Source organism: Magallana gigas, chromosome 1, assembly GCF_963853765.1.
Source record: "Magallana gigas chromosome 1, xbMagGiga1.1, whole genome shotgun sequence".
Lineage (NCBI taxonomy): Eukaryota > Metazoa > Mollusca > Bivalvia > Ostreida > Ostreidae > Magallana > Magallana gigas.
Window position 1 is genome coordinate 49,745,617 of NC_088853.1, and position 26,462 is coordinate 49,772,078.

The window sequence follows — 26,462 nt, forward strand, 5'->3', positions numbered from 1 at the left end:
GGAACTCTTCTGTGTATGGAGGCGTTTTTGTTCAAATCTCATAGCATACTATAGCATAACATAGCATACTATATCATTAAGCCCTTCATTTCAATTTCTCATAGCATAGCATACAAATCTCATAGCATAGCAAACAAATCTCATAGCATATCATTAAAATCGCATACCATAGCATAGCATAAAATTGTAAAAGATATGCATGAAATGACTGTATATTGAACCTATGTAAACAAAAAAGGGGCACGAGCCTTGTTTACATGACGAAGAATTGTGAGCCCTGTATCTTGCTTAAAACTCATTGACGAGCACCCACATTTCATTTGATCATTAGAAATGCATTTATAAAGCATTGTTAATATCAAAAACAGAAAAATAAATTTTGACCAAAATCGTGACCATGCCCCTTTAAAAAATATATATGCAGCGAATATTAACCACCAAAACAAATAGGGTAGAAAGGATTTCAGTGTAACACAAATAACATAATAAATGAAAAAATGGAAGGTGAAACACTTTAGTGACTATAAAAATAAAGAAAAAAATTGCATGGTTTGCTGTTTGATTTAATTTTCATAAAGTTGAATTGCAGGAGGATTAGAGAAAATCTTATTCACCCACTGGAAAAAGTCTACAGATCTGAAAGGTTAGTATGTCATTAACTGTAGAATCTTCTTTAAACAATTAACAGATGCTGTGGAATCAATAGAGTCCACGGTGGCTCAATTTTCAATTTTGGTATTCCTGGGTAGCCCTCTCCCATGGATCTATATCCTCCACAAAAACAGATTTAGAAAGAGTTATCTTTTTAATAATACTGAAAAACAACGCATCCATGGAATTACGAGGATTGTCCCAAAATAGCGTAGACAAGTGGCGTTACTCAGTTAATCGAAGACAAAGGAAGATGAAATTTGTGCCACCGAGGGTTCAAGAAATTTGCATTCAAATAATGTTTTCAAATCAAATATTGTTTGAGAATAAATTAGTGAAATAAAAGCATGTTAGATCAGAAATTCGACATGCGGCGCAATGTCAAAAACAAAAATGTTAAAATCAACATTATGAAATGAAAATTGCGAGGAAAAGTACTGTTCGAATGCAAAATGCAAATAAAACATACATTGATATTTGATAACAATTGTATTATTTACACAGAAAATGTTCTGGCTATAACAAAACTTTCAAATATTTCATAGCGCGTTTTGTGACAAGTTAAAAAGTTAACTCGTAATAAAATGACGATGTCAGCGTTTAAGGCGGCGCAGCAGTAACTGATACAATTTTGTATAGACCATGAAATAAATCTTAAGCGGCTTTGGAAGTAAATGAAATTAACAAACTCGATTAGAAATGCGTTTTGTGAATGAGTAGTTAAACAACATTGAAAATATTAGAACAAATATGATGGCAATAAGTGGAAAAAAGAAACCCCTACTGTATTAATGGACGTCAAAATGCTGAACGACACATTTTGATAAGACGGACGTTACAAGTAAATACAGGGCAAGTTTGGAGCCGACAGGTCGTTTGTACTAAGAAAATAAAATAAAAACAAAACAAAAAAAAAAACAAACTAGAAATATATGTTTAATGTGCACTCAGGGTACATGTTCAAAGATAATATTTTTTCTAAGACATTTCGGAAATAAAACGTTAATGTTATCGTCAACGATGTGGAGAGTTTAGCAACAACAAAAGGCTGGAAATTTTCGACGTCGCACATTGCGCCGCCTGACAAAACTTGTTGTTACTAATTATTCATTTTCTCAAGAAATGAATAAAGTACAGATTTGAATTTTTCAGCATTATTTGCAGACAAAGATCAGTTATTTGTAACATGCATGTATTTTTATGACCTATTCTTCAAATCCACTTGGACTATTTTATTAGGTAAATAACAGCTTTAAGGTGGTGCAGTATTGTGATGTATACTTCCTATTGAGATAAACAATAAAGTATATTAAATATTAATTAAATATTTACCCCCCAAATAATGTTGCCTAACATTGAAGCGCAGTGGGTTAGAGTGTTTACATGTCTGTAAGAGTATTGGGGTCCAAGGTGTATTTTTTTGTTAATTTTACAATTGATATAAATGAATTTTCAGGGGGGGGGGGGTCTGGACCCCTCACTCCCACCCCTTCTCTAAATCTGTGCACACGATGATGTACATGTAGGCACACAGAAGCAAATCTAAAACCGGCAACCGCCACGGGGAGGGGGCATAATTCAATTTTTAATTTTGTTTGTAATAATTATATAGACCATTATACTTTCTATGACATGAAATGTTAAGATTATTGATTAACTGAAAATTCACTGCAAACAGTTCAACCCCAAATTGCACATAAAGTGCTGCTCATATGTAATATCATATGGGAAGGGATCTCATCCTTCAGTTATGAAAATTGTAATTTTTAAATGTATTACCGGAGCTTGCATGTGGCCTTCATTTTTAATTAAACTGGTACAAAACAGTGTTATTTAGGGGCAAACACTTGGTGCGGGTATTACTGTCTAATGACAACATCTAGTTATTATTATATCGAAAGTACATCCTGGCCGATAAACTGCGGTTTTCAATATAAATTAATAAGCGTTCACAAAAATATATTCATAACCACTCTGGATCCTAATTATTCCATCAAGAAAGATTGTTATACGCGGATTCTTTCGTTATTTCTTCAAGCTCTTGATAGGCAGCATTGTCTTCTGCTTCGTCATACTTGGACTTTGAAAAATGCGTTGTCTTTTCTAACTCAATATTTTTTCCATCAAAGTGTTTATCGACGTTATCTGGGATCTTTTGTTGTAAACATGTACATGTACACAAGCTTTTTCTTAGTTGTCTAGAAAAGAATAAACGATTCGTTAATCAAATTAAAAAAAATCCTGTTATAACTAAAAAACTCAATAGAGAAAAAATATATTTAAAAATTTGCCTACCTGATGATTAAAAACACATTTAATAATACACTAAGCACTATAATGGTCACAGAAACATATAATGCAGTGGATGATTGACATGTCGACGCAGGATCACTGGAAGCTGATTAAAAAAATAAATAAATTCAATCCCGGTTATAGTTAAAAATCAATTCATTAAGACATATAAAGAATATCTTTAACATTATACGACATGTGTAACTCTCTTCAAAGCTTATTTTTTGAATGCATCCAATCAAATAAAACAAATCCAAGACATTCAAATTTCTTCACATCATTCAGAGTGCTACTATAAATATGAGATAAAATCAAGAAATATTTCCTTCAGTAAATCACTAACTATCGATACCTTGATCGCACCGATCACCATGGAAACCAACGTCACATCCATGTTGACATTGACCAGTCTCATGATGGCATTGTTCTCCATACGGGTAAAGGCAGTTCCCACAGGTAAATGAACATTTAGATCCAAATGTATTGTTTTTGCAAACTAAAATAACAACAATGAATTCAATTCAAATCATACACGGAATTATATAAGTTGCAAAAATTTGCATTATTCATTCACGGTTTTTGCAAGATGAAATGCTTTTGAATCTTTGAGCGCAAACTTTAAACCAGCGGAGATAGAACTCTATTCTTTACGTTTACCAAATTTAATATTTGTTGGTTACATCAAAGGGCTGTAATGTTGTCTGCTATGAATTCATTGACAACCGTTGAGATGAAATATGCAAATATGTAATTGAGGTAATTTTCTTTGTATATCTTTTTAAAATACATTGTATATTTCAGTTTCTTTGCAGGTAAATAGATAATTATTAAAAGGGCATGGTCATAATTTTGGTCTTCAATCATTTTTTCCGATTTTAATCTTCGGTAAGGCATTTTCAATAGGCAACCGAAATTTGGGTGTAATTTGTTGAGTAAAAAGCGAGTTACGGGGTTTACATTTCTTTGCTATGTAAACAAATCGTTTGTTTAAATTTCGAAAAGCCATACTGTAAATTCAAGTTTTAGACGTACAAAGAATGCGTTAAACGTTAGGAACTGTTTATGTATGCTAAAAATGAATAGGAAGATAGACAAATCCGCTCAACAAAAGGTGCGTTACAGGTATATTGAACCCACGTAAACAAAATCGGGTATAGGCCTTGTTTACATGACAAAGAAATGTGAGCTCTGTATCTTGCTTATACCTTATCTACTGACTCTCAAATATCATTTGATAATTAAAAATGATTTCCTCAAGCACTGTAAATAATAAAAACAGAAAAATAGGATTTGACCATGACCATCGTGTCCATGTCCCTTTAATACCTTGGGTACAGTCTCGTCCGTGGTAGCCGTCATCACATCCATTGGAACAGGTTCCATGGATGTAGTGGCATTGTTCTTTGTCAAGACAGTGGCCACAAACAGAGCTGCAATTCTGTCCAAACTGTCCGCCATTGCAATCTATTTGATACACGCTATTTAACAATTAACTAGCAACAGCAATAAATAGGATTTCAACATTACATAATTTCAATATAGCTATGAATATATAGACAGAGATATAACAAAAGTATGAAATGTATTTGATTAGAATTACACGGCCTATACATATATTAAGTTAACTTTTCTTCCAAACATGACAATACATTTGTTTTTATCGTAAGACATTGAATACTGATTAATTTATAAATGGTGAATGAGTTCTATACTTGTATCGCACGTGACGCCTTTCCATCCAACACTGCACCCTCCCTCACACTGCCCTGTCACCCTGTCACATCTGTATGGAACTCCACAGTTGACGTTACACTGTTCCTGGCAGTTAGACCCATACCAGCCGTCAGGACAATCTATTTATAGACAAAACATAGCGTCAATTATAAGACACTAGTATATATTTTTTTAAATTTTGATTTAGCAATTCAATGGCAACTCTCGTTTTTTTTTTACAGCGAATAGAAGCAGCGAAACATATTGGAAAAAACTGCATTTATTAAGTATTAAATTATAACTTTGATCTTGTTATAAAATGACGTTTAAAAATATACATGTAATATGTTTTTACAGTGATAGACGATAAGCTACTCCCGGAAAACCAAGCAACAATTAATGATGTTTCCCATGAGATACTGAAAACGTATTATATTTGGCGTGTACGGTATCTTGCAGTTATTCATTTTTCATTAAGTAAGCGTGGAAATGATTAAGCACATGTCTTAATGCACCTATATATCTACATATATTATATGTTTAACATTTGTTGGTGTACTTGATTTTGCGGAAGCCCCGTTTCGCCAAATAAGCTAATTAGAATACACGGGCACATTTAATACGTTTATAGTATTGGAAATAAGTTCCCAAAGTTTATACTTGCTATATGTCATACTTTAAGAAGTTCAAAACCCAATATTATGACTGTAAGTGTTAGTACCTAAATTGCACGTATCGCCATAAAATCCGCTGGCACATCCGTTCAGGCAATTTCCGTTCACGTGATGACAAGGTTCTTTGTTTTTACAATTTCCACAATTCCTTTGACACTCCAGGCCGTACGTTTGATCAAGACATTCTGAAAAAAAAGCTTTTTTACTTAATATAATAAAGTTCTGATTACTGTTCAAAATGGGTTGATAAACTACTAAGTAACAATGATTTCAACTTTAAAATTGATAGAATAATCTAAAGACTGGATTAAAACCTCTCACTTTCATTACAAGTAGGACCTTTGTATCCTGGTACACAGCCGAGACAGCTTCCATCCACAATGTGACAATGACTTTCCTGACAGTTCTGTGGACATGGTAAAGAACAGTCCTCTCCGTAATATCCAGGTATGGGACATCCTATATAAACATTTTAAGTAATGATACATACTAAGGACAAAACCTCAATACTCCAAACTAAAACATCCCTACTTACAATACCCTGCATGTATACGGTATACGTATCTTTTTTCGAAACGGAATACAAAAATTCTACCACCATTCATCTATTAACTTCTACAATACATAAGCATAACTACGAAACACTCGTTAGCTCATCAATTTACAAACACCTTCTTTATTAAATGTACTCACCATACACTTCAACTTCACACAGTTCATTCATAGCAATCGAATCATACCCAGTAGGATACGGAGGCTGGGTCCTGTTGTTGTAGTATATGACATATCTCCCCTGTGTAATACACGTGATGTTTGTAGGATTCGGTATTGTGGCTTTGGTATAGCTGGTGTCCTTAAAACAAAGAACACCGTCCTCTTTATTGGTTGAGTTCGATAGGTAGGCAGAATATCCCAGAAATCTAGCAGTGTAGCCATTGTTTATATCTATGAAACAACAAACAAACCAACAAATCACACTTAATTTAAAACACTTATTTGAAATATTTTGAAAGCATACACAGAATGCCCATCAAGGTGAGTTCTGTTATTGTAGTAGTATCTTTCATGTAAAGTACACGTTTTGGTTGTAGGATTAGATTATGTTGCCCTGCTATACTAAGTGTCTTTAAAACTTTAAAACCGATAATCCAAAGAATTCTACGGTGTAGCCGTTGTTTTCAACTGCCACATTTAAGGAATAAGGATTCATTCCTTGAGTATTATGAGGTGATAATTCTGGTTGGGGCGTGATCAAATCCAATAAAACTAGAGGACTTTAGCAAGGCTTTGATCACACTCCGACAGAAATTATCACTTCATTATATTCAAAGAATACTTCTTATTACTTAAATTGATATAATTTTAAGCGATAATATTGTACGCGTTAAGATTTGAGTATAAATAAGCAAGCCCAACTTGTGCACCAATTATTTGTCAGTTTAATTCATTGGACTGTATACATGTAGTGCAAAATCAATACGTAATGGTATCACAGGCAAAGACACTGAAAAAATATTAGCATTAAGAGGTACAGGTTACAAATATCAACCATACTGTTATAAAAATGTCTTTAAAGTGGCCTGTTCCTTAAACATATTTTTTTAAGGTTAAATTATTTATTTCTATAATACAGTCGATCAAAACATTTTTACCACATCTATCATAGCATACATGTTACTGCAGCATTAAAATATCATTGCAAAGCATTTAAGAGGGTTCAGTGGCCATTGCCATTTTATACTGCATTGGTCTCCTCTTTAAGAAGAGTTCCATATCAACATTTAGGAAAATATGATTTTTCAAAGAGCATATAGATCAATTCTAGTTAACTGAATTATTTATTTAATTATAGTTAATAGCTTTTCGTTTCATATCTTAAAATTGTATGTAGATCTAATGGTTAATTTGTTGACAATCCGACAATACTATAACATAATAAAACATTTTTATAAGTTCAAATGGACAAATTCTATTATTGACCATTTCACAAATTTCTGTTAAATTATGTTGCGGTCATAAGCTATTTTATGCAAAGTTTGTCCCAAGATATTTATTCTGCACATTTGGACGATTTTAATAAAAATACACAAGTGCCATTGAAATCGATGAAAGGAAACATTTCCAAGATAATTATATTTACACATTATCATTTTTCCCTCATAAAAATCATAAAACAGAAACGGATTTCAGACGGATATTTATAATAGGGAATCTTGACATCTTTTCTCCATTTGGAGGTCACTCGGATTACCTCGCACAACTTTTTAACGTTATCATCCGGGCTAAATTATGGCCGATGCAATGCAAAATCCCCATGGAATTTCTATTTTTAGCCGTGTATTGAATCCTGACAACCTAGAAAGGGCATTTCAAAAGAGAAATCTTTTGTTTTTTGGTTTTTTCCATACTTTTGAATGAGCATCGTCTGAATCAAGAGTTATTTATAAATATCGAATAATGTAAGAAAATATGATATTGGATTAAAAATTACACAGGATGAATGACCATCTTTAAGTCCTCCTTAAAGATAGCTTAAAGGTGTTTAAAGGTTGCTTAAAGACGATCTTTAAGCCACCTTTAAGCTACCTTTAAGCTATATGTATTGCTTAAAGGTGGCTTAAAGAAAGCGTAAAGATGGCTTAAAGGCAGCTTAAAGACTATCTTTAAGCCACCTTTAAGCCACCTTTAAGGACAACTTATAGGTCCTTAATGTCCAAACTTCTTTAAGCCACCTTTAAGCCACCTTTAAGCTACCTTTAAGCCGCCTTTAAGCCATTAAAAAAAAAATTAATTCAATATTGTGCTTAATTTCCAACAAAATGTATTAACTTTATGAAAGAAAATGTATTAAAACGGTTTCTGTTCTAAAAAGAAAAAAGAAAAAAAAAACACATAAAAAAAACCGGCCACGGCGAGAATAGAACCCGGGACCCTTGGTTTACTAGCATCACCACACATCCTCTGCGCCACGGCAACTTACATATATATGAGCGTTTTTATATCCTATATATCAGTGGATATTGAATCACTGTATTGAATGTGTTTACTTGAAAAGATTTTAACAAATCATTCGGTTTGTAACAATCAATTATATCTATTTATTAAATTACAATTACATGCATGCATGTATTTAGAATGAAATACGGAACTTGGTCTTCAGTGAACAAAAATATATTATACCTAAATGGAAACCGTTAGGTTCACTATAGTAGGCTTTCTTACATGTAGTTAATAAATTTAAACCCAGTAGATATACGTTCATCTTATTTATAGCTATAAAAATGTAAGAAAGAAAATGAAATCATTTCTTTTATTAAATGCAATGATACTATTAGGGTATTCGTTCAATTTCCTGCAATTTCCCGGTTTTCATGATCGCGGCGCCGTTCCAATATGTTTAAATATTTACATGTAATTGTATGTACATGATTTATTAACTATCAATTCTATAACAAACAAAATTACCAATTACCGGTGACGTATTTACTGCATGTGGCAATTGCAAATGATTTGTACATACAATTGTATGATGTGCCAGGCCGGGTATATTTGACATATTTACCCTAATACATATATTTAAATAATCAACCCCTATTTATGATCACCGGTACATTAATAAATTAGCCTCAAGATTTTACTCTTACATACATGTATCGTTAATTTGTAGACGCAACATCTTTGAAACCCAGAGCTAGGAAATAATACTTTGAAAATAAATTACAAATGTAAATTAACTTTTACTCGTACATACTAAGATTCAACGCCTTTAGAAACCCTGACGTGCACCTGGGCACACGGCACACCTGTTGTGTATATCTTGTATATTCTGTGTTAGTTCCAGGGGTTTTCTTAAGTTGGACAAACAATAGACTTTAATTAGATATACACAAACATGCACCTGGGCACACGACACAACTGTTGTGTATATCTTGTATATTCTGTGTTAGTTCCAGGGGTTTTCTTAAGTTGGACAAACAATAGACTCTAATTAGATATACACAAACGAACAAAACTATGTCTAGACAAACAAAGCAGTAATATCCTGCCCGATATAACAAAGGCAGTTGAGAGTCTTTTCATCTTTAACATGTATCTAGCAGATCTAGAGTTAGAAATAATGAAAATTGGAAAAAAAATACAAACCTTAAACCGATTAACAAATTAAATCATACATTTTTGGTTCATTATCTTTATTTTGTTTAATAACCGGATGAACTGAGAAAGAGAGAGAGAGGGAGAGAGAGAGAGAGAGAGAGAGAGAGAGATTTTTTTCACCGATTAATTTATAATAGGAAACAAACATACTTTAACTAGTTTTATGCACATATTAAGATACAGAGACTGCGTTCATCCCTACAATAATTTTGAAACCCCCCAAAAATTATAAAGAATTTTATAACGGCAATCTGTGTCCATCGGAGCGGTGCTGATGATAGCGATCTGTGTTTAATGGAGCGACGATTAAAACCGCCTGGAACACCCCCCCCCCCCCCTTCCTTGGAAATTATATTATCACTCGGATGACCCCCTCCCATCTCTATAAAAGAGCTTTTGCATTTAATATATGTTTTTATTGTTCAGCTTGATCAATATTGACTTAAAGGCCACTTAAAGACAGTGTAAAGGCAGTGTAAAGAGAGCGTAAATGCCACTTAAAGATGCTTAAAGGTGGCTTAAAGGTGGCTTAAAGAAGTTTGGACATTAAGGACCTATAAGCACTTGCTTAAAGGTGACTTAAAGGCGGCTTAAAGGTTGTATAGCCTTTAAGCTCCTTTAAGTCACCTTTAAGCCACCTTTAAGGACTTGCTTAAAGATGGTTTTTCGTCCTGTGTTAACTTTTTTGTGTATATGAGAACATGGTTTAGATAATTGATTTCACATGTGTTGTGTACTACTTTAAACTATAACAAATAACCATAAAATGAATGTGCCAAAGAATTACGAAACTGTTTTGAGCATAATGTATAAAACTGTATTGTTGTACATATGTCAACAATTGTTAATATACATGTAAGAGGAATTAGAACATGTTAACAATAAAATCATTTTTTAATAAAAATGATTTTTTTTTTTAATTAAAGAAGGAGTCTTTTCTGGTTTTCGACTTGTCAAACGTAAATCACGATCACGATTTTGGTCAAATTTTATTTTTCTGTTTTTATTATTTGCAATGCTTTAAGAATTCATTTCTTATGATCAAATGAAATTTGAGTGCCAGTCGTTGAGTTTATAGCAAGATACAAGGCTCACAATTCTTCGTCATGTAAACAAGGACCGAGCCCTGTTTTTGTTTACATGTGTTTAGTATATATACTAGCAACAATCTTATCTTATTAGTCATTTGAAGCATAAATAAACAGTTCCTAACGATTAACATATTTATTTTAGGTCTAAAAGTGGAATTTTTACTTCAACATTCAAAATGAGAACAAACGCTTTGTTTAATTTACATAGCGAAGAATTGTAAGCTCTGTAACTCGCTTATATCTCATCAAATGACACTCAAATTTTGGTTGCCTATTGAAAATGCCTTACTAAAGCATTGTAAACATTAAAATTAAAAAAAAATAATGTTTGACCAAAATCGTGACCATGCCCCTTTAAGAATAGAGTCTTCATATCTTATACAGATGTCTACATAACCGCAAAGAACTATCTTTATTTTCTCATCCTTTAAGTTGAGGAAAGGGTCGTGACCTTGACCTGCCCTTTATTATAAAAAGGGGGTCAATTTGATTACACTGAATGAATCAATTTGTAATATGATCAGTTTGACTGTGTCAAAATTTCATGAATTTCTTATTATAAGATGGATTTTTGACATGAAAAGACTCCTTCCTTAAGAAGAGTTCTATAACAAAATTTAGGAAAATATGAAAATTTTAAAAAAGGCATATGGATTTATTTTTCTTTTCAATACATTATAGTTATAGCTTAAGGATGTATATCTTAAAATTGCAGGTAGATATGATGTTTTATCTGTTGACTATCCAGTCCCTTAAGTTTTAATAGACAATACTAACATTATACATGAAGCATTTTAATAAGTTCAAATGGACACATTCTATTTTTGACCATTTCACAAATTTCTGTTTAATAAGGTTGTGGTTATAAGCTACATGTATAACATTTAAGAGGAATAAAACAAATCTGTATTCAAGAAATATTTATGACTTGACATCCGTCATTTCAATATATGTCAATGAACCTTGTATTTTATATACAACTTTGCTCTCTTATGCAATTCTTTCAAAAAATTTAATGCATACAGGAATTTAAAATTGATGGATTTCTTGAGTTCGTTACTACATGTAATTGATTACGAAAGTTATGAGACTTTTCTGTACAATGAGGTTTGTTTGGTAAAATTTCAAAGTATAAACAGGCATGTGCCAAAACATCCATCAATCTATATAATTTTCTCTAGCATAGCAAATAAATCTCATAACATTAAAAAAAAAAAACTCGCAGTCCATAGCTTAGCATTAAGGTAGTACAAAACAGGTAAAATAATTTTTTCCTATTTCTGAAATTTTGTAAATTGAAATGAGATATATTTTTATTAAATATGTAAAATTTGAAGAAAAAAATCCGATCTGACAATATTTTGCCACATCGCCTTGAGCAAACCAATCGCAGCTTTTCGAACCTTTCCGATAGAGCCTGTCGAAAAGGCCTGAGAAGTTGAAAATGTGAGCAAACCTACCATTTGAATCCCTTTCAGTTGAGTGTAAAATGAAATAGACATTGTTAAAATTATCTATGTTATACTCTGTCCCAAGATATATATGCTGCATATTTGAACAGTTTTTAATAAAAATACACATACCTGTGACTAAAGTGCAATTAAAATCCATGAAAGGGAAATTCCCAAGATAACTTCATTCACACATTATCATTTTTCCCTCGTAAAAATTCACAGGAACGAAAACAGATTTCCTACGGAGATTTATAATGGGGAATGTTGACATCTTTTCTCCATTCGGAAATTCTCGGGACACCTCGCGCAACGTTATCATCCGGGCGTCTTCATCTCCTTGGCAATGGAAAAACCTCGTAGACTTTTTATTTTTAGCCGTGTACTGATACCCGACAAGCTAGAGGGAGCGTTTCAAAGGGACAATCTTGGGATTTTTTCATACTATTGAATGAACATCGTCTGAACCAAGAGGTATTTATAAATATTGAATAATTTAAAAAAATATGCGGCAAAAATATCTTGGGACAGACTATAGTAAGTTTCTTTTTAAAATATTACTAAAATGTTGGTACTGATATTCATACAAGAGAAATTTCTGTTACTAACAGACACTGAAATAAATTCTAATTGGTAAGCAAAAGTAACTTCTGATGTGATATAATTTACATATAGCACTTGTAAATCGTCTTTAAGACGAAAGTGTGCAACATGTAACGGTCTTTAACAAGAAATTGTATGGTTCAAATTTAAATCAAAATTAGCAATGTGATTGTCATGATGCAGTAATTATAATATTTTTACATCTACCAAGCATAATTTCCTCTATTTCTTACGGAAACTTATAGTTAATGCATAGCTCTGTAGAAACAGCCAGACTGAAATCTACACGCCCTATTTATCGATTGGTCGAAATCTACAGCGGCTGAAAGTGACAGGACTGAAATTGACACGCCCTGTTTATCGATTGGTCTGAACCTACAGAGACCTTAGTAAAATTCCGGACTGCACGAAATAATCATGACGATGCCAGACTCAAAGTCTCACAGGAGACGATTTGGCTGTTTCTTTTAGCTAACGTACTTTTGTACATTAACAGTAATTTAGTGAATTTTACTAACTTTTCATAATCAGTTTATAAATTAGTTATTAGTTAAAGAAAGATGTTAATATAACGCGGGTTATGTATTTTTACTGCAATGCAACATTGCAGGAAAAATACATTCCTTCATATCCCGAATGAATCATCATTTTTTTGTTTAAATAATATCAAATATATTATTAGGATAAACATTTAACGGTGGGTTTTAAATTAACAAAGGTTTAAGTATATATTTGACAAAGGTGTAAATTGATAAAAATGCTAAATGACGTCATCATCTTTGTGACCTTTTGATATGACCTTGATAATGATAATGGTTGCGTCCAAATTTCAGGTCTTTACTTTGAACGGAACAACAATTACACATTTTTAAATGATATAAGGCTAAACTGCACAACAATCAAATGAACACCATTCAAATGAAAGTTTCGAAATTATCAGAATATGCGGTACCTCAATTTGTCCTGCCTTGGAATATCTGTCGTTATACTTTATATTGTTTCTTAAGATGATGGATTAAAATTATCTTTTACATAATATCGAAACTATATTTAACAAATAACCATGAAATTAATGTGTTAAAGAATCGCGATGCTTTAATATTGCATGATGTGTTTTGAGCATAATGTAAGATGTTGTATTATTATACTTTCATGTTTAATACTGAAATCTGATTGGTTTAGGTGCAGTTGATAATCCGTTCTATTACCTTTCAGCGTTAGCAACACACTTAGCAACGGGTAACATAACGAATTGTTACATGCGCGTAAATTATGCGCGTACGGTTCGCCGTGGAATTCGAGCAATTTCTATATAAAAGCAGTAAAAACATCTCTAAAATTAAGATATTCAGTATAATAAAATAAATAGTGCCTGTTTGGGAGGATAACAGTTGAAATTGACACCCCTCGAAAACCAGTGTCAACAATGGTTTCCTTGGGGTGTCAATTTCAACTGTTACCCTCCCAAACAGGCACTATTTATATAATGTTGTATCAATACTTGTGTCGCAGGGTCTTGTGTGAATGAATAATGCTGAATCCCTGGTTCTGATTTCAGCTATTCACTGGTCCTTTATTTCGAGGATTATACTAACAAACATACTTACACTCACAAACAGTTAGGTACACAATTCATACGCAACATCGCACGGTAATTTAGAATATTTGAATAAACTAAATTAAAAGTAAATTACAATTAATATATTTTAATTACAAGGTAAACGGAAGCTTACCAGGTATCCAGAACTATGCGTTTACAAAATATATGAAATATCTTGTACAGGTAAGGTAAAGATACACTTCACTGTTTCTACCTTGAAGATAAAAGTCGTGGGGTTGGGGAATTGGCGGGATTTACGCTATTTATAGTGAGTTAGTAAAGTCATGCATATTAATGAATTCAGTTGTAAATTTCTATTGGTCAGCTGCACTGTAGTAGTGAAGAATAAACACGTGGTCAACATACACCCGTAAACAAAATCCTCACGTGACTAACCAAAACTCATTCACACATTCACTCATTCACCTCTCATACACGCTCGATTAGCAGTAAGTGGAAAATATAAAACTTTTAAATTAAAATTCGACACTCAAGTTCATACATGTAAGTACAATAAGAATATGTTATTCAGAAAATTATTTTTTTTAATGTAATTTACCCCAGACAACATTATCCGTCCTGTACTGTATAAAGATGTGATGTATACTGAGAACTCTTCCCAGATCTACCCGCCATTCTGCTGTTGATTGTCCTTCTGATACCACACACTGTCCTCCAGAAGCAGACAGGTCTGTATACCGTCCGTCCACAGCACGATCCGCCCCCCACACTTCGTCGTTACCGTTGTAAGGATACTGCTGCCATGCTGATTTGTTCAATGCAAGATTATCTGTAAAACAGTGGTTATATGTAACACTGAAAGGTTGTTGTAAGAACACAGCTGTCATGCTGGCTTAGACAAAGCCATGTTCTTTGTAAAACAAAAGGATTAAGAGTTTACTTCACACGCCAATATTGCCTATACAACATGTAACGTGTATGCTTTTCTAAAGTCAGGGGGTTGGAAGGGGGGGGGGGGGGGGTCGATCCTGTCCTCAAGTACCTGTGATACGAGCATGTCAATAAAGCATTTTGGTTTATGACTAGTGCTATGGTGGGGTGGAGGGGCATTGCCTAGCACTGAATTTAATTTTTCACCAACTATCAAATTTTAAAGTTATGAACACAATTGTTACTTTGAGGTATATAACGATTAATGCTAGGTCAATATAAGGAATGCAGAACAGCACTTATATCATACTTTTATAACCAGTTCGTTTAATTCGTTTTTTTTTTTGTCACTGTTTTTGATGGTAATAATATATACACATATTTTAAACATATACAATGTCAAGTTTTGTGATTTCGTTGTACTACTTTCATGTAACGTACGTATTAAAGGGGCATGGTCACGATTTTGGTCAAATTCTTTTTGTTTATTACTAACAATGCCTAAGAAATGTACTTCTAATGATCAAATTAAATTTGAGAGTCAATCGTTGATTTATAAGCTAGATACAGAGCTCACAACTCTTCATCATGTAAACAAGACACGTGTCCTGTTTTTGGTTACATAGGTTCAATATATCAGTAAAAATCTTTTTCAAGCTGATTTTTCTATCTTCTTATTCATTTTAAGCATAAATAAACAGTTCCTAATGTTTCACACATTCGTTTCAGATATAACATTGGAATTTTCACTCCAACATTCAAAATGTAAACCACAGCTTACATAACGAAGAATTGTAAGCTCTGTAACTCGCTTATAACTCAACGAATGACACTCAAATTTTGGTTGCATATTAAAAATGCCTTACTGAAGCATTGTAAACATAAACATCGAAAAAATAATTTTAGACCAAAATCGTGACCATGTCCCTTTAAAGGTGCATACCATTATGAAGATACATTGTAATATAAAATTTGTACTAGGCTATTGTGGGCTAAAAGTATAAGCGTCAAACTGCTTGGTTTCGTCAGGATTATTAGTACGTTGTATATATGCGTCCGTTACCCGGTGTGGAAGGGAACAGCGACAAGTAATTTATTGTGAAAAGGGCTGAGAAAGGGACCGACTTCTGCCCCTCAACCTGAATATGAAAACAACAAGTAACAATATGTATTCCTTGTTAATTTTAAAATAAACGAGTAAGTCAGTAGAATGCCTTACCATATGCTCTTCCAAGACTGATCCATACAGACAGAAAAGAGAAAAACAAAACTGACTCCATTATGGCTGTTCTTTATATGATAAACCATCCAGGAAGTAAAAATCAAGACTTTTAAATAAACTAAACATACATACCCAATTAAATAAACAGATTAAAAAACACCGTATGAATTAGAATATCAATCTTCCTTGCGGATAGGGTGATTTCATGCAGGTATATATACATGTACATGTGTATACATTGTAAAATCTGCTTATTCATCTACAAGTAATATTAGTTGTAAGCATCTTCCTCTTGACCCTTTATATTCTGTACAATAGGAAACGACTTCAACATTTTAAAAAAATATTCAGGCTAATATATTACCTCTGTTTGAAATGAAACCATAACAGTCTTAGGGAGACGAAATGTCTGCAATCATATATTTCACTCTTAGCATATGCACTTTTAAAAATAATCCACAGTGGCGATTTCAAACTTTTAAAGGTTATTCAAAATACTCATATTAACATTTATAATCAGATATTTTAAAATGACTTTGAAATTTAGAAAATAAAATTAAAGATAATCGAACTGTTACCAATAAAGTTTTTCGATTTCGGTTTTTTTCACACAAGGGGGGTGGGGGGGGGGGGGGGGGGGGAGGGGGTAGAGTAAAAAAAAAAATTAAAATCTCGTTCCACACCAGCAAATAACAATTCTTAACCTTTAGTTAAGATTGTCGTTCAATCATTATCTAGAAAATGAGAAATGGTCTACAATATTGATTGATTTTGATTAAAAAAAAAATATATTTGTTTCTCTGCTTAGTCGTCAGCAATTGTTAATAGATAGAATGAGGAATTTTGTTACAAATTAAAGATTGTATCATATTCTTGAATTATATAGAACTACCAATCAGCCTAAAGAGATTCATTAAATTAAATTGATTTTGTTAACTTTTGCGTCTCGTTCCGCATCCGTTTTTCCGCGTCTCCCCATTTCGGAAACTAATCCCAAAAAACTCCGAAACTACATTGAATTGTCACAATCTTTAAAACGCTTCAAGACTTGGGTAAATGTTATGTAAACATAAACATCTATATCAACATTGAACACATTTTGTGTGATGGAAAGACTGGCCCCAAATTCAACAGGAAAATGTATTCAGATGTGTCCTGCAAAGGAAAAAGAAATGTAAATAGCATATTCATGGTGCAACCGTGTGAGCGAGTGCAGCTAGGGGTTAAATAGCGTGAAATGAGCCAGTGATGTAAATGTATGTCCTCTTCGCCATGTGTCCAATTTTTAAACAATAAAATGCTTTATTTGGTGATTCCTGCAGAGTATATGAAGGTGGCGGTAATGCAGAAGAAATACATAATACTCTAAGGAAGGTTATGTAATTTTTCTCTGCAATGATTCTACCTTCATAACCCGCATCACAGACATAATGTCTCTTCGCGCATGGATCATCTAAGAAAGCATTTTATTGTTTTACATTTACATCTTTCTTTTAACAAATAAATAAATAGATTGTAAAAAGTAAGTAAAATTCACTTAATTACTGTTAATGTACATCAGTATATACTACGTTAGCTAAAAGAAACAGTGAAATCGTCTCCTATGTGAATTTGAGTCTGACATCATCATGACTATTTCATGCAGTCTGTGATTTTTCTTTGGTCGCTGTAGATTTCGACCAATCGATAAATGGGGTGTGTAGATTTCAGTCCTGTCTTTTTCTATAGAGCTATGAATTGACCATTAGTTTCCGTAAAGAATAGAGGGAATCATACTCAGTAGATGTAAATATAAGTACACAGACTTACATGTACATGTATATACTAACCAGGGATGGGGTCGATTACTTTCAAAAGCAATTGATTAAATTACAATTACTTTGGGTTTTAAAAGTAATCAATTACAGGCTAATTACAGCAATTTTTAAAAGTAATCAATTACATTAGATTACTTTTCCTCATTGTAATCATGATTACTTGTGATTACTTTAGATTACATTATTTGTTTTTCAGTTTTTTCATAGTATAAATGTTTCATTTTTTTAAAAAAACTGCATTTTTTGACAGGACTCTTTATTCTGGTATCAATGTAAACTAATTTTCCTTGGAGGAGATCCATCGTCACTGGAATTTTCACAGGTCAAGTCTTGCCTCCTAGCATACATTAGTAGTTTTTCTTCTATATTACATGTAGCAGGAGATTTTGACCACCTAGTTTTAAATCTTGGATCTAAAACTGTTGATAGTTGGTAAACATGATCATCTTTGTAAATTGTGAGTCTTTTTGACATTGAAGACATCAACGTTGATACCATCGTGTTGTTATAGGTTGTTGATAGTTCGGCAAGCATGTGCTCAATATCCAGTGTCACAGGAATAGCTAGACTCACAGAAACATTATTTTCCTGCTGCACCATCAATGTGGCATCTTCAAAAGTTTCAGAAGCACCAATGAATAATGACTTCAACCTACTGAATTTTGTCATTGTAATCATAAAAGTAATCAAAAACCAATCATGATTACAGGACTTTTTCACAGAGTAATCGATTAAATTACAATTACTTGTAATCAGAAAAATGGATGATTACTGATTACTCATGATTACTCAGCAACCTGTAATCGATTACAGCTGATTACGATTACTGATTACGATTACCCCATCCCTGATACTAACATGTATTTGTATTCAAAAGATGTGTTGTAAAAAAAAAATGTTAGTGCTTTGAAGCAGAAATAACACTACAAAGTTGATAATTAGAGAAAACTAAGACAATTCATAATTTTATTAGTGCTGATTCGGAAATAGAACGAGGGAATTTAAAAAAAATATATATGCAGTGAATATTAACCACCAAAAAAAAAAATAAATAGGGCAGATAGGATTTCAGTGTTATACAAATATGATAAAAATGAAATAATGAAAGGTGAAACAATTCTGTGACTATAAAATTAAGATAAAAATGATACTGTTTGCTTTTATTTCAATTTTGATAAACTTGAATTGCAGGAGGATTAGAGAAAATCTCATTCACCCACTGGAAAAAGTCTACAGATCTGAAAGGTTAGTACGTCATTAACTGTAGAAATTTCTTCAAACGGATGCTGTGGAATTTCATGGTAGCTCAATTTTCCTGGGTAGCCCCCCTTACCTTCCCCAACAGATTTATATCTTCCATGAAAACAAATTAAAAAGAGTTATCTTTTTTTCTGAAACTGAAAAATGAGGCATCCATGAAAAAACATTCCCACGAATAAACAAAAAACCCACTATCCACAAAACTTCGCCCCTTGAATTTTAATGACTCCACAGTAATTTAGCCTAGATAAACCAAAAAAAGTATGTTAAATATCAACTAGCTGTCTGGTTTATAATTCATTTTTTTGAAAAAAGAGACAAAATGATTGTAAGAGTAATTCCTAAAATGTGTATATTTTTATTTTATTGAACTCCTGCATAAAAACAAACAAAAATATATATACATGTGGCTGGATTTATGTGGGTGGGTAGCTTTATGTTTTTGAATCATTTCATTTTTGTCAAAGAGCTTAATACTATTTTTCACATCGTGGATTTTGAGGGTTGTCTCTAAAAATTGAAGTAGAAGGAGGAAGTGAAAAAGTAGCAGGGGGGTCTGGGGGTCTTGCTTATAGCTACATTGTGTTTGAAATGCAATAATAGCCGGGTAATTAAGGCATTATAGGCGGGGGAATTACCCGCCTCCCGGGTCTTAGAGACAACCCTGTGACATTCAAGCATAGTTTGAGACCAATTTGAATTGACAAGTAAATTAATTTTTTTTATTATCCTTAAAAGGTCAGAACTTGATCCTGCTTTTATGGTCAAGTCCTACAGTCGGTCTGCCGCAGGGAGACATGAAATTCCAACACAAGACCTTCGACCTGGCCCAGTGTTACACACAACTGTAGAGTACTTGCTGGGAAGGTGAGAACAATTCTCATGATTTAAATTTAGGTACATTTAACTGTAAAATCCTTATTTGTAGTGAAATAAAATATTAATAGTTTGTATAAAAATCATGAAAAGCTATACCCTTGCAGATTCTAAAATGTCTTTGTCTTTATTAAAGTAGTATAGTAATGTATACTTTGTGCAGAATAGAAAATTTGCTATGAAGGTAGTGAACTAATTTTTGGCATCTTCGCTAGCCAAGGGTTTACGATCCGCTTCTCTCCTCTACATCTTCGCTAGCCAAGGGTTTGTGATCCGCTTCTCTCCTCTACAACTTGTAGAGGAGAGAAGCGAATCGTAAACCCTTGGCTAGCGAAGATGATTTTGGGATGTGATTTGAATTATCGGTACTGTAGATTCCACGAAACGAAACTTGATATTAATATTGTGTACCAAACTAAATAGCAGAATTGCAGAAAAAAGGTCTGGCATAAAATAAGGAATAGACGGTAATCAAGATTTCATATAATAATTATGTATAATGATGGTGGCATAATATAGGTGGTGACCTCTGTAATATGTGATTATCTATGTTTCTTAAATAATATGTTTTCAAAGAAAAACTTGGTTCCTGTTAGCTTTTTAATCCCTTGCTTTATCAGTACTAAGCCCCAGATATTAGATGAAGTGATGCTTTTCATTTTTTAATATTAAAAGATTTCTTTGTTTACAGTGATGCTAATTTTTGTCACCATTAGATTTATAAAAAGGAAAACATTTCATTGTTGCAAAATTTTAGATCAGCCAATGGAAAAGTAGGTTATAATCAAGTATTAAATTTAAATCCAATTCAGTACAATTTTAATCAGTCAGTAACTTTGCTCCTCCTTGATCAAACTGATATGGTTTCTACCAGTGCTTTATGAAACAATATGTACTTTATCTTCGCTGTCCACAGGGTAGCCCAGAATAATGACCGTCCCTGGGCCGAGGTTTACGACTTCATCTTCGATAGACTGAGGGCGGTCAGGCAAGACATGACGATACAGCAACTGGACGGACCAGAGGCGATAACTCTGCTAGAATACGCTGTGAGGTTTTACATCTATGCTGAATACAGGTAATATAATCATGGCTCTAGAGATTTGAAACTTCTAAATTTGATAAGTTGTATTTAATTTCATCTTAGTGTTAACAAGGAGGAAGAATTTGAATTATTAAGTTCTAATAGAACATGCTGCCTTGTTTTACATGTATGCTGGTGTCACAAGTACAGGTAATCATATGTGATAAGATGTGAGAAATAATGACGGATCGGACCAGACTGGGATCCGAACCCGGGTCCCCCTGAATCTCTAGTCAGGTGCTCTACTAATTGAGCTATCTGGCGCCAGAATTCGAACCGGTCTGACCATCACATTCCTTCTCCCATAAATGATCTTTGCCCTGAAAGATCACCCCAGGCTCTTCCCCAGGCAGGAGTAAACCTGTCAGTTCCAGGGGTTGGTCACAGCACCAAATGTAACGGGATGGGAGAAATAATGACGGACCAGACCAGGATTCGAACCCGGTCCCCCCTGAATCTCTAGTCAGGTGCTCTACCAATTGAGCTTTCTGGCACCGGTATTCAAACCGGTCTGACCATCACACATAATTATAAATTATAGAATTATTTTTTGGAATGGAGTTATATACAACTTGATTAGATTAGATAAATTTTGTAGTTCAGAAAAGCTGTAAATTTAAGTTAACATCACATGTAAGCTGATTCGACCATTTATTCCCCCCCCCCCAAAAAAAGAGATATATTAGGTAACTGAAAGTACATGTAGTTCACCTCAACTGTTTTGATTTTTGACTTTCAGGTTATGTGAGGAGCAGATCGACAGATATGATCCTAAAATCAATGCCCAGCACACACAGGAATGTCTCAAGCAGTTACTGTCCCTTTATTCAGCCTGCGATAGTTGTTCTGAAAACAGGGTCGAGTTTGAGGGCCTCTATCTGTTATTCAATCTGGGTCAAACTGAGGCATTACAGCATTACTATGAACTACCAAGTGGTGTAAGGTAATGTCTCTAGGTAATTAAAACAATTGCTGCATTTATATTTTTTGTCTTGTCTTTTGTGCTCTTTCACAATTCTTCTCTTTGTTTCATCTTCACATCCTCTGTCTTACACTATGTGTATTTGTCTGTCTGTCCATCTGTCTGTCCATCCATCCACACCTCTCTCTCTCTCTCTCTCTCTCTCTCTCTCTCTCTCTCTCTCATGGAAGCATCTTTATAATTTTATTTTCCTATTAACTATGAGAGCAAGGACTATAACTTGTGTGAAAAAAAGGGAGTGAAGAGGAAATGTTTTCAGATCATAATCTAAGTCCAGTGTTGAAATATAAAACATAGACATTTTTACAGTGGGTTTTAAAAGTACTTACAGGATCATGCTAAACATGTGGAAATAAGATCATTGCGATGGATATACTTTTTTACAGGTAGATGTGAAAAAAAGCTTATATATAACATTTTCTTTTTAAATGTTTAGGAAAGACAAAGTTCTGAAGCAGACCTTCAGCATATGTTTAGACTACTACTTAAGAAATTACATCAGAGTCCTGAGAGGGTTGAAGTCAGAGTGTTTTACACAGCACCCTCTTCTGTTATGTGCCTTTCACAGAAATCTGTCCCAGTTACAAATGTAAGTGCGTACTAAGTAAACGCCTACAAATCGATCGACCTACATCCTTGATGGAGAAGTGCATGTATTATTACATTAAACTGATATAAGCATGTAAACAATGAAATACCACTGTATTTATATGAAAAAATGTAGAACATGTTTATTAATCATTAAACTGCATTTTGATATTGTTTTTGAGCTTATATCACACAGTTGCAGTTGTGCCATACTGTCCTTGAATTTTCTCTGCCAATTTAACCTGTATTGAATGAAATTTAATTGTATTAAGGCTTTTTCTTTTTTTTTCTTGTGGTAGGAATGCCCTGAGAATCATGGCCCATGGGTATAGTTCTAAAGCCCTGAAGTACCCCCTACATCACTTGGCTGACCAGCTCTGGTTTGACGATTCGGACGCGTGTGTGTCCATCTGTCAGTTCTGTGGACTTCAAATCCAGGACCAGGAATGGGTTGTCTTCCTCAAAACTTCATTCAGAGAACCAGAGAAAAAGGTAAATGTATACTAGTATATGATTTTGTTTTTGATTTGAGGAATAAGGAATCATTCTTTGAGTATTATGAGGTGATAATTTTGGTCGGGGCATGATCAAATCCAATAAAGCCCTTAGGGCTTTATGATCAATTTGATCAATTTGATCGAAATTATCACCTCATAATATTCAAAGAATGATTCCTTATTACTTATATTTATATAATTTCAAGCCATCGTACGATTAAATATTTCATTTTGTATGCCCACAAAGAAATTATTTTTATTTACTTTGAATATTTCTAACTTTGAAAGGAGACCAGTGGTGTAAATAGGCAACTGTTTGTAACATTATAAGAACATTGGTTTGTATGGAAAATTGTTTGATATTGTAATGGCCAATAAATTGGACCATACAGGTTCCTTCCAAGGGAAATCGCAATCGATACACTTAGTATTTATTTTTTCAATAATCATCATTTAAGATCTACCAGATAACCTGTACCCTGTTTAATACACATATAAAACTAGCAGATTCAATAATATGATGCACTGAAAGAATTAACTTATGAGAGTTATGCCCCTTTTTCCATGAACCGCGTTCATTTTGCATACTGAATTCTCTGTTCTCACAAGGAAGTAAGAGTTCAATACATGTATTTGCTCTTTGATGTAAAATAAAATACACATGTACCATGAAGCTATATTTTTTTAGGAATGGTATTTTTGCTTTGAATTGCCATAGCATGTCTTAATTGCCTAATTATTTTAATGGCATGAACTTAAATTGCAAAATAATGTATTTATTATTTTCTTTATTTCAGTTATCAAATGAATGATTATATAGCATAACAGAGGCAAAAATTAAATGTTTCCTTTTATACCTGTATTGAATCAAAATGCAAACATTTGCACCTGCAGAAAAAAAAACCAGTTACAAGGTACATTGTATTAAAATTTAATCCACAGTGTGTGACCAAATTTATGTTCAGTTAAGAGTTCTTTTTTTTTCAGTTTATAAAGTATAAACGATTATTTACAAGTACATATTTATATGAAGAATAAGCTAAATGTTACATGTACATGTTTTTCAAGGTTAACAGAAAGTTAAAACAAAAGCTGTTTGATCAGATAATTTCTTTACATTTCTGTTTATTACACAATGTCATAAACATGTACATCCTGCAGTTACTTCAGAGGAATGAATTTTCTTTGATTTTTTTTTATTCGTATCTGACCGTATAAGTTTATCTGTTACATTGAACAATGGAAGACGTAAAACTATATGCTGGTTATATGATCATTTCTAAAATATGCAATAACATTAACGGTCTACTTAACTAAATAATTAATACCTCATTGCGTCATATACAGGGTTGTCTCTAAATATGGAAGTAGAAGGCAGAAAAGAAAAAGTAGAAGGGGTGGGGGGTCTTGGGGTCCTTCCCATTGGGGTCGCGGGAGCAGAGCAATAATAGCTGGGTAATTACGTCATTATAAGCGGGGAAATTTCCCGCCTCCCGGGTCTTAGAGACAACCCTGCACATATCAAACATTTTCACTTAAACCACAAATATAAAATTCCACAAAAGTAATGGTTTCTCTGTATATCATAAGATTATTCTGTTCAATCAAATCCGTATCTTACATGCACATTAAACCATGGAAGGTATAGCACTGTTAACTAACTCTTTATTTCCATTCAAGGGAAATATTTTGCTGAAATTGAGAGGTATGCATGTAATTTTTAATTTAATCATTAACCAATTATGTTATCATAAGCTGCAGCGGGTAATCAGTTTCCATTGTATTTGTCTTCATCAAACACAGAAACATGCTGGAAGCATTTTGCAAAGTTGCCCTATACTTTTACATGTACATGTATCTACTTAATTATATTAAATAATTAAAAACATGTTTTATTTTTAAAACAGATTCAATCAGTCCGCATCTCAGGAATAGATTCCCTGTTGTGTCAGAGACCTCTGTGTAAACTCCTCCTCCACAAAGACAATCCAATGGAGCTCAGTGTTTTAAAACAAAGGACAGATAACTCATGTGAACCTCCTATGACGACAGTCCCACCGTGTGGGGTTTTTACAGAGTACAACCAAAGTAAGCCTCATAGTGGACGAGGAAGGGGGAGGGGGAGAGGAAGGGGGAGGGGGAGAACAGGTCAAGAAGAGAAACATTCAATGGCAAAAGGTCAAAGTGAAAGGATATGTCAAGGTCAGGTTTCTGGTGTCAACTTATTAGGATATGAAAGTGAAAATAAGACCAACATGTGTGAAAATAACATGGAAAATGAAAATGTAAGAAGTGAGACGAATGCGACTTTTGTGAAGAAGGAAATTAAACAGTCTGTTTTAAGGAACGCTGAAAGGTTGACTGGTGAATCATGGGAAGAGGAACTCTTCACTACTGAAGATATGAAAATCTCAACAACTTAACTAAAATTGATTTTAGATGTGTATTATTTTATTTTAATTTTTTATTACAACAAGATTTCTGGGTTTTTTTTTATCTGTACACACTTTTTAGAAATACGTACATAAATTTTTGTTAGTCGAATTTTAAGAGAAATTCAATTGTATAATTTTTAAATGCATTTCATTTTTTATATAATTGATTGCTATTGCATTCTAATATTATTTACTTTGTTTTAAAATTGTGAATAAAATAAATTTCTAATATCATTTACTTTGTTTTAAAATTGTGAATAAAATGAATATTAAATACGAATGATGCATAGCTAAAAGTGGTTTGTAAATTATTTTGCATGATTAAAATTTATTTATTTAATTTTTTAAAATTTTCAATCTACCGAAATAAGTTTTCTTTTGTTTAATACTAAGTCATTTTTATTTTTACTTTTAAAACCACTATATTTAGAAAATGATTTAAGATATTCCAATTAGTTTAAAACATGAGTCAGTGATGAAAACAGATTTTGTGAAGGGAGTGTTAAGAAACTTCATTCTTTATCACCCTCTTACAGTGACCAAGCCCGTTTAAACATTAATTTCAATGTAACCATATACC

At 33.1% G+C, this 26,462-nt stretch overlaps 2 protein-coding genes across 5 annotated transcripts in view; one reads left to right on the forward strand and one right to left on the reverse strand.

The window, feature by feature from the left end:
- Window positions 1-26,092, forward strand: part of LOC105348212 (SAC3 domain-containing protein 1) — a 57,788-nt gene extending 31,696 nt beyond the window's left edge. Inside the window, exons 1-8 of one of the 4 annotated variants that reach the window (XM_034466308.2) lie at window positions 17,384-17,517; window positions 19,352-19,405; window positions 20,159-20,287; window positions 21,213-21,374; window positions 22,120-22,323; window positions 22,799-22,951; window positions 23,250-23,442; window positions 25,355-26,081. In XM_034466308.2, the coding sequence (XP_034322199.2) occupies window positions 17,450-17,517; window positions 19,352-19,405; window positions 20,159-20,287; window positions 21,213-21,374; window positions 22,120-22,323; window positions 22,799-22,951; window positions 23,250-23,442; window positions 25,355-25,870 (1,479 nt within the window). In that variant the 5' untranslated portion in view covers window positions 17,384-17,449 and the 3' untranslated portion in view covers window positions 25,871-26,081. Of the gene's footprint in view, window positions 1-589; window positions 644-17,383; window positions 17,600-19,351; window positions 19,406-20,158; window positions 20,288-21,212; window positions 21,375-22,119; window positions 22,324-22,798; window positions 22,952-23,249; window positions 23,443-25,354 lie in introns of those variants that run through there. The other 3 variants (XM_034466311.2, XM_066069600.1, XM_066069593.1) reach the window with 3 other exon arrangements.
- On the reverse strand, window positions 454-16,474 carry LOC136269585 (multiple epidermal growth factor-like domains protein 10). Its single transcript, XM_066069586.1, has 10 exons — window positions 16,341-16,474; window positions 14,790-15,020; window positions 6,024-6,275; window positions 5,652-5,789; window positions 5,378-5,515; window positions 4,656-4,796; window positions 4,270-4,407; window positions 3,296-3,439; window positions 2,947-3,049; window positions 454-2,849 (listed from the first exon to the last, which is right to left on the reverse strand). Exons 1-10 carry the CDS (start codon window positions 16,399-16,401, stop codon window positions 2,645-2,647), a joined length of 1,551 nt encoding a protein of 516 aa, XP_065925658.1. The 5' UTR covers window positions 16,402-16,474; the 3' UTR covers window positions 454-2,644.
- Window positions 26,093-26,462: the final 370 nt, after the last annotated feature.

Excerpts from the sequence above, each read along its gene's own strand:
- LOC136269585 (XM_066069586.1), bottom strand. The coding sequence starts at position 16,401 with ATGGAGTCAGTTTTGTTTTTCTCTTTTCTGTCTGTATGGATCAGTCTT. Across the intron at positions 4,797-5,377 it reads TGGCGATACGTGCAATTTAG|ATTGTCCTGACGGCTGGTAT; the intron begins GTACTAACACTT and ends GTCTATAAATAG. Across the intron at positions 4,408-4,655 it reads AGGCGTCACGTGCGATACAA|ATTGCAATGGCGGACAGTTT; the intron begins GTATAGAACTCA and ends TGTATCAAATAG.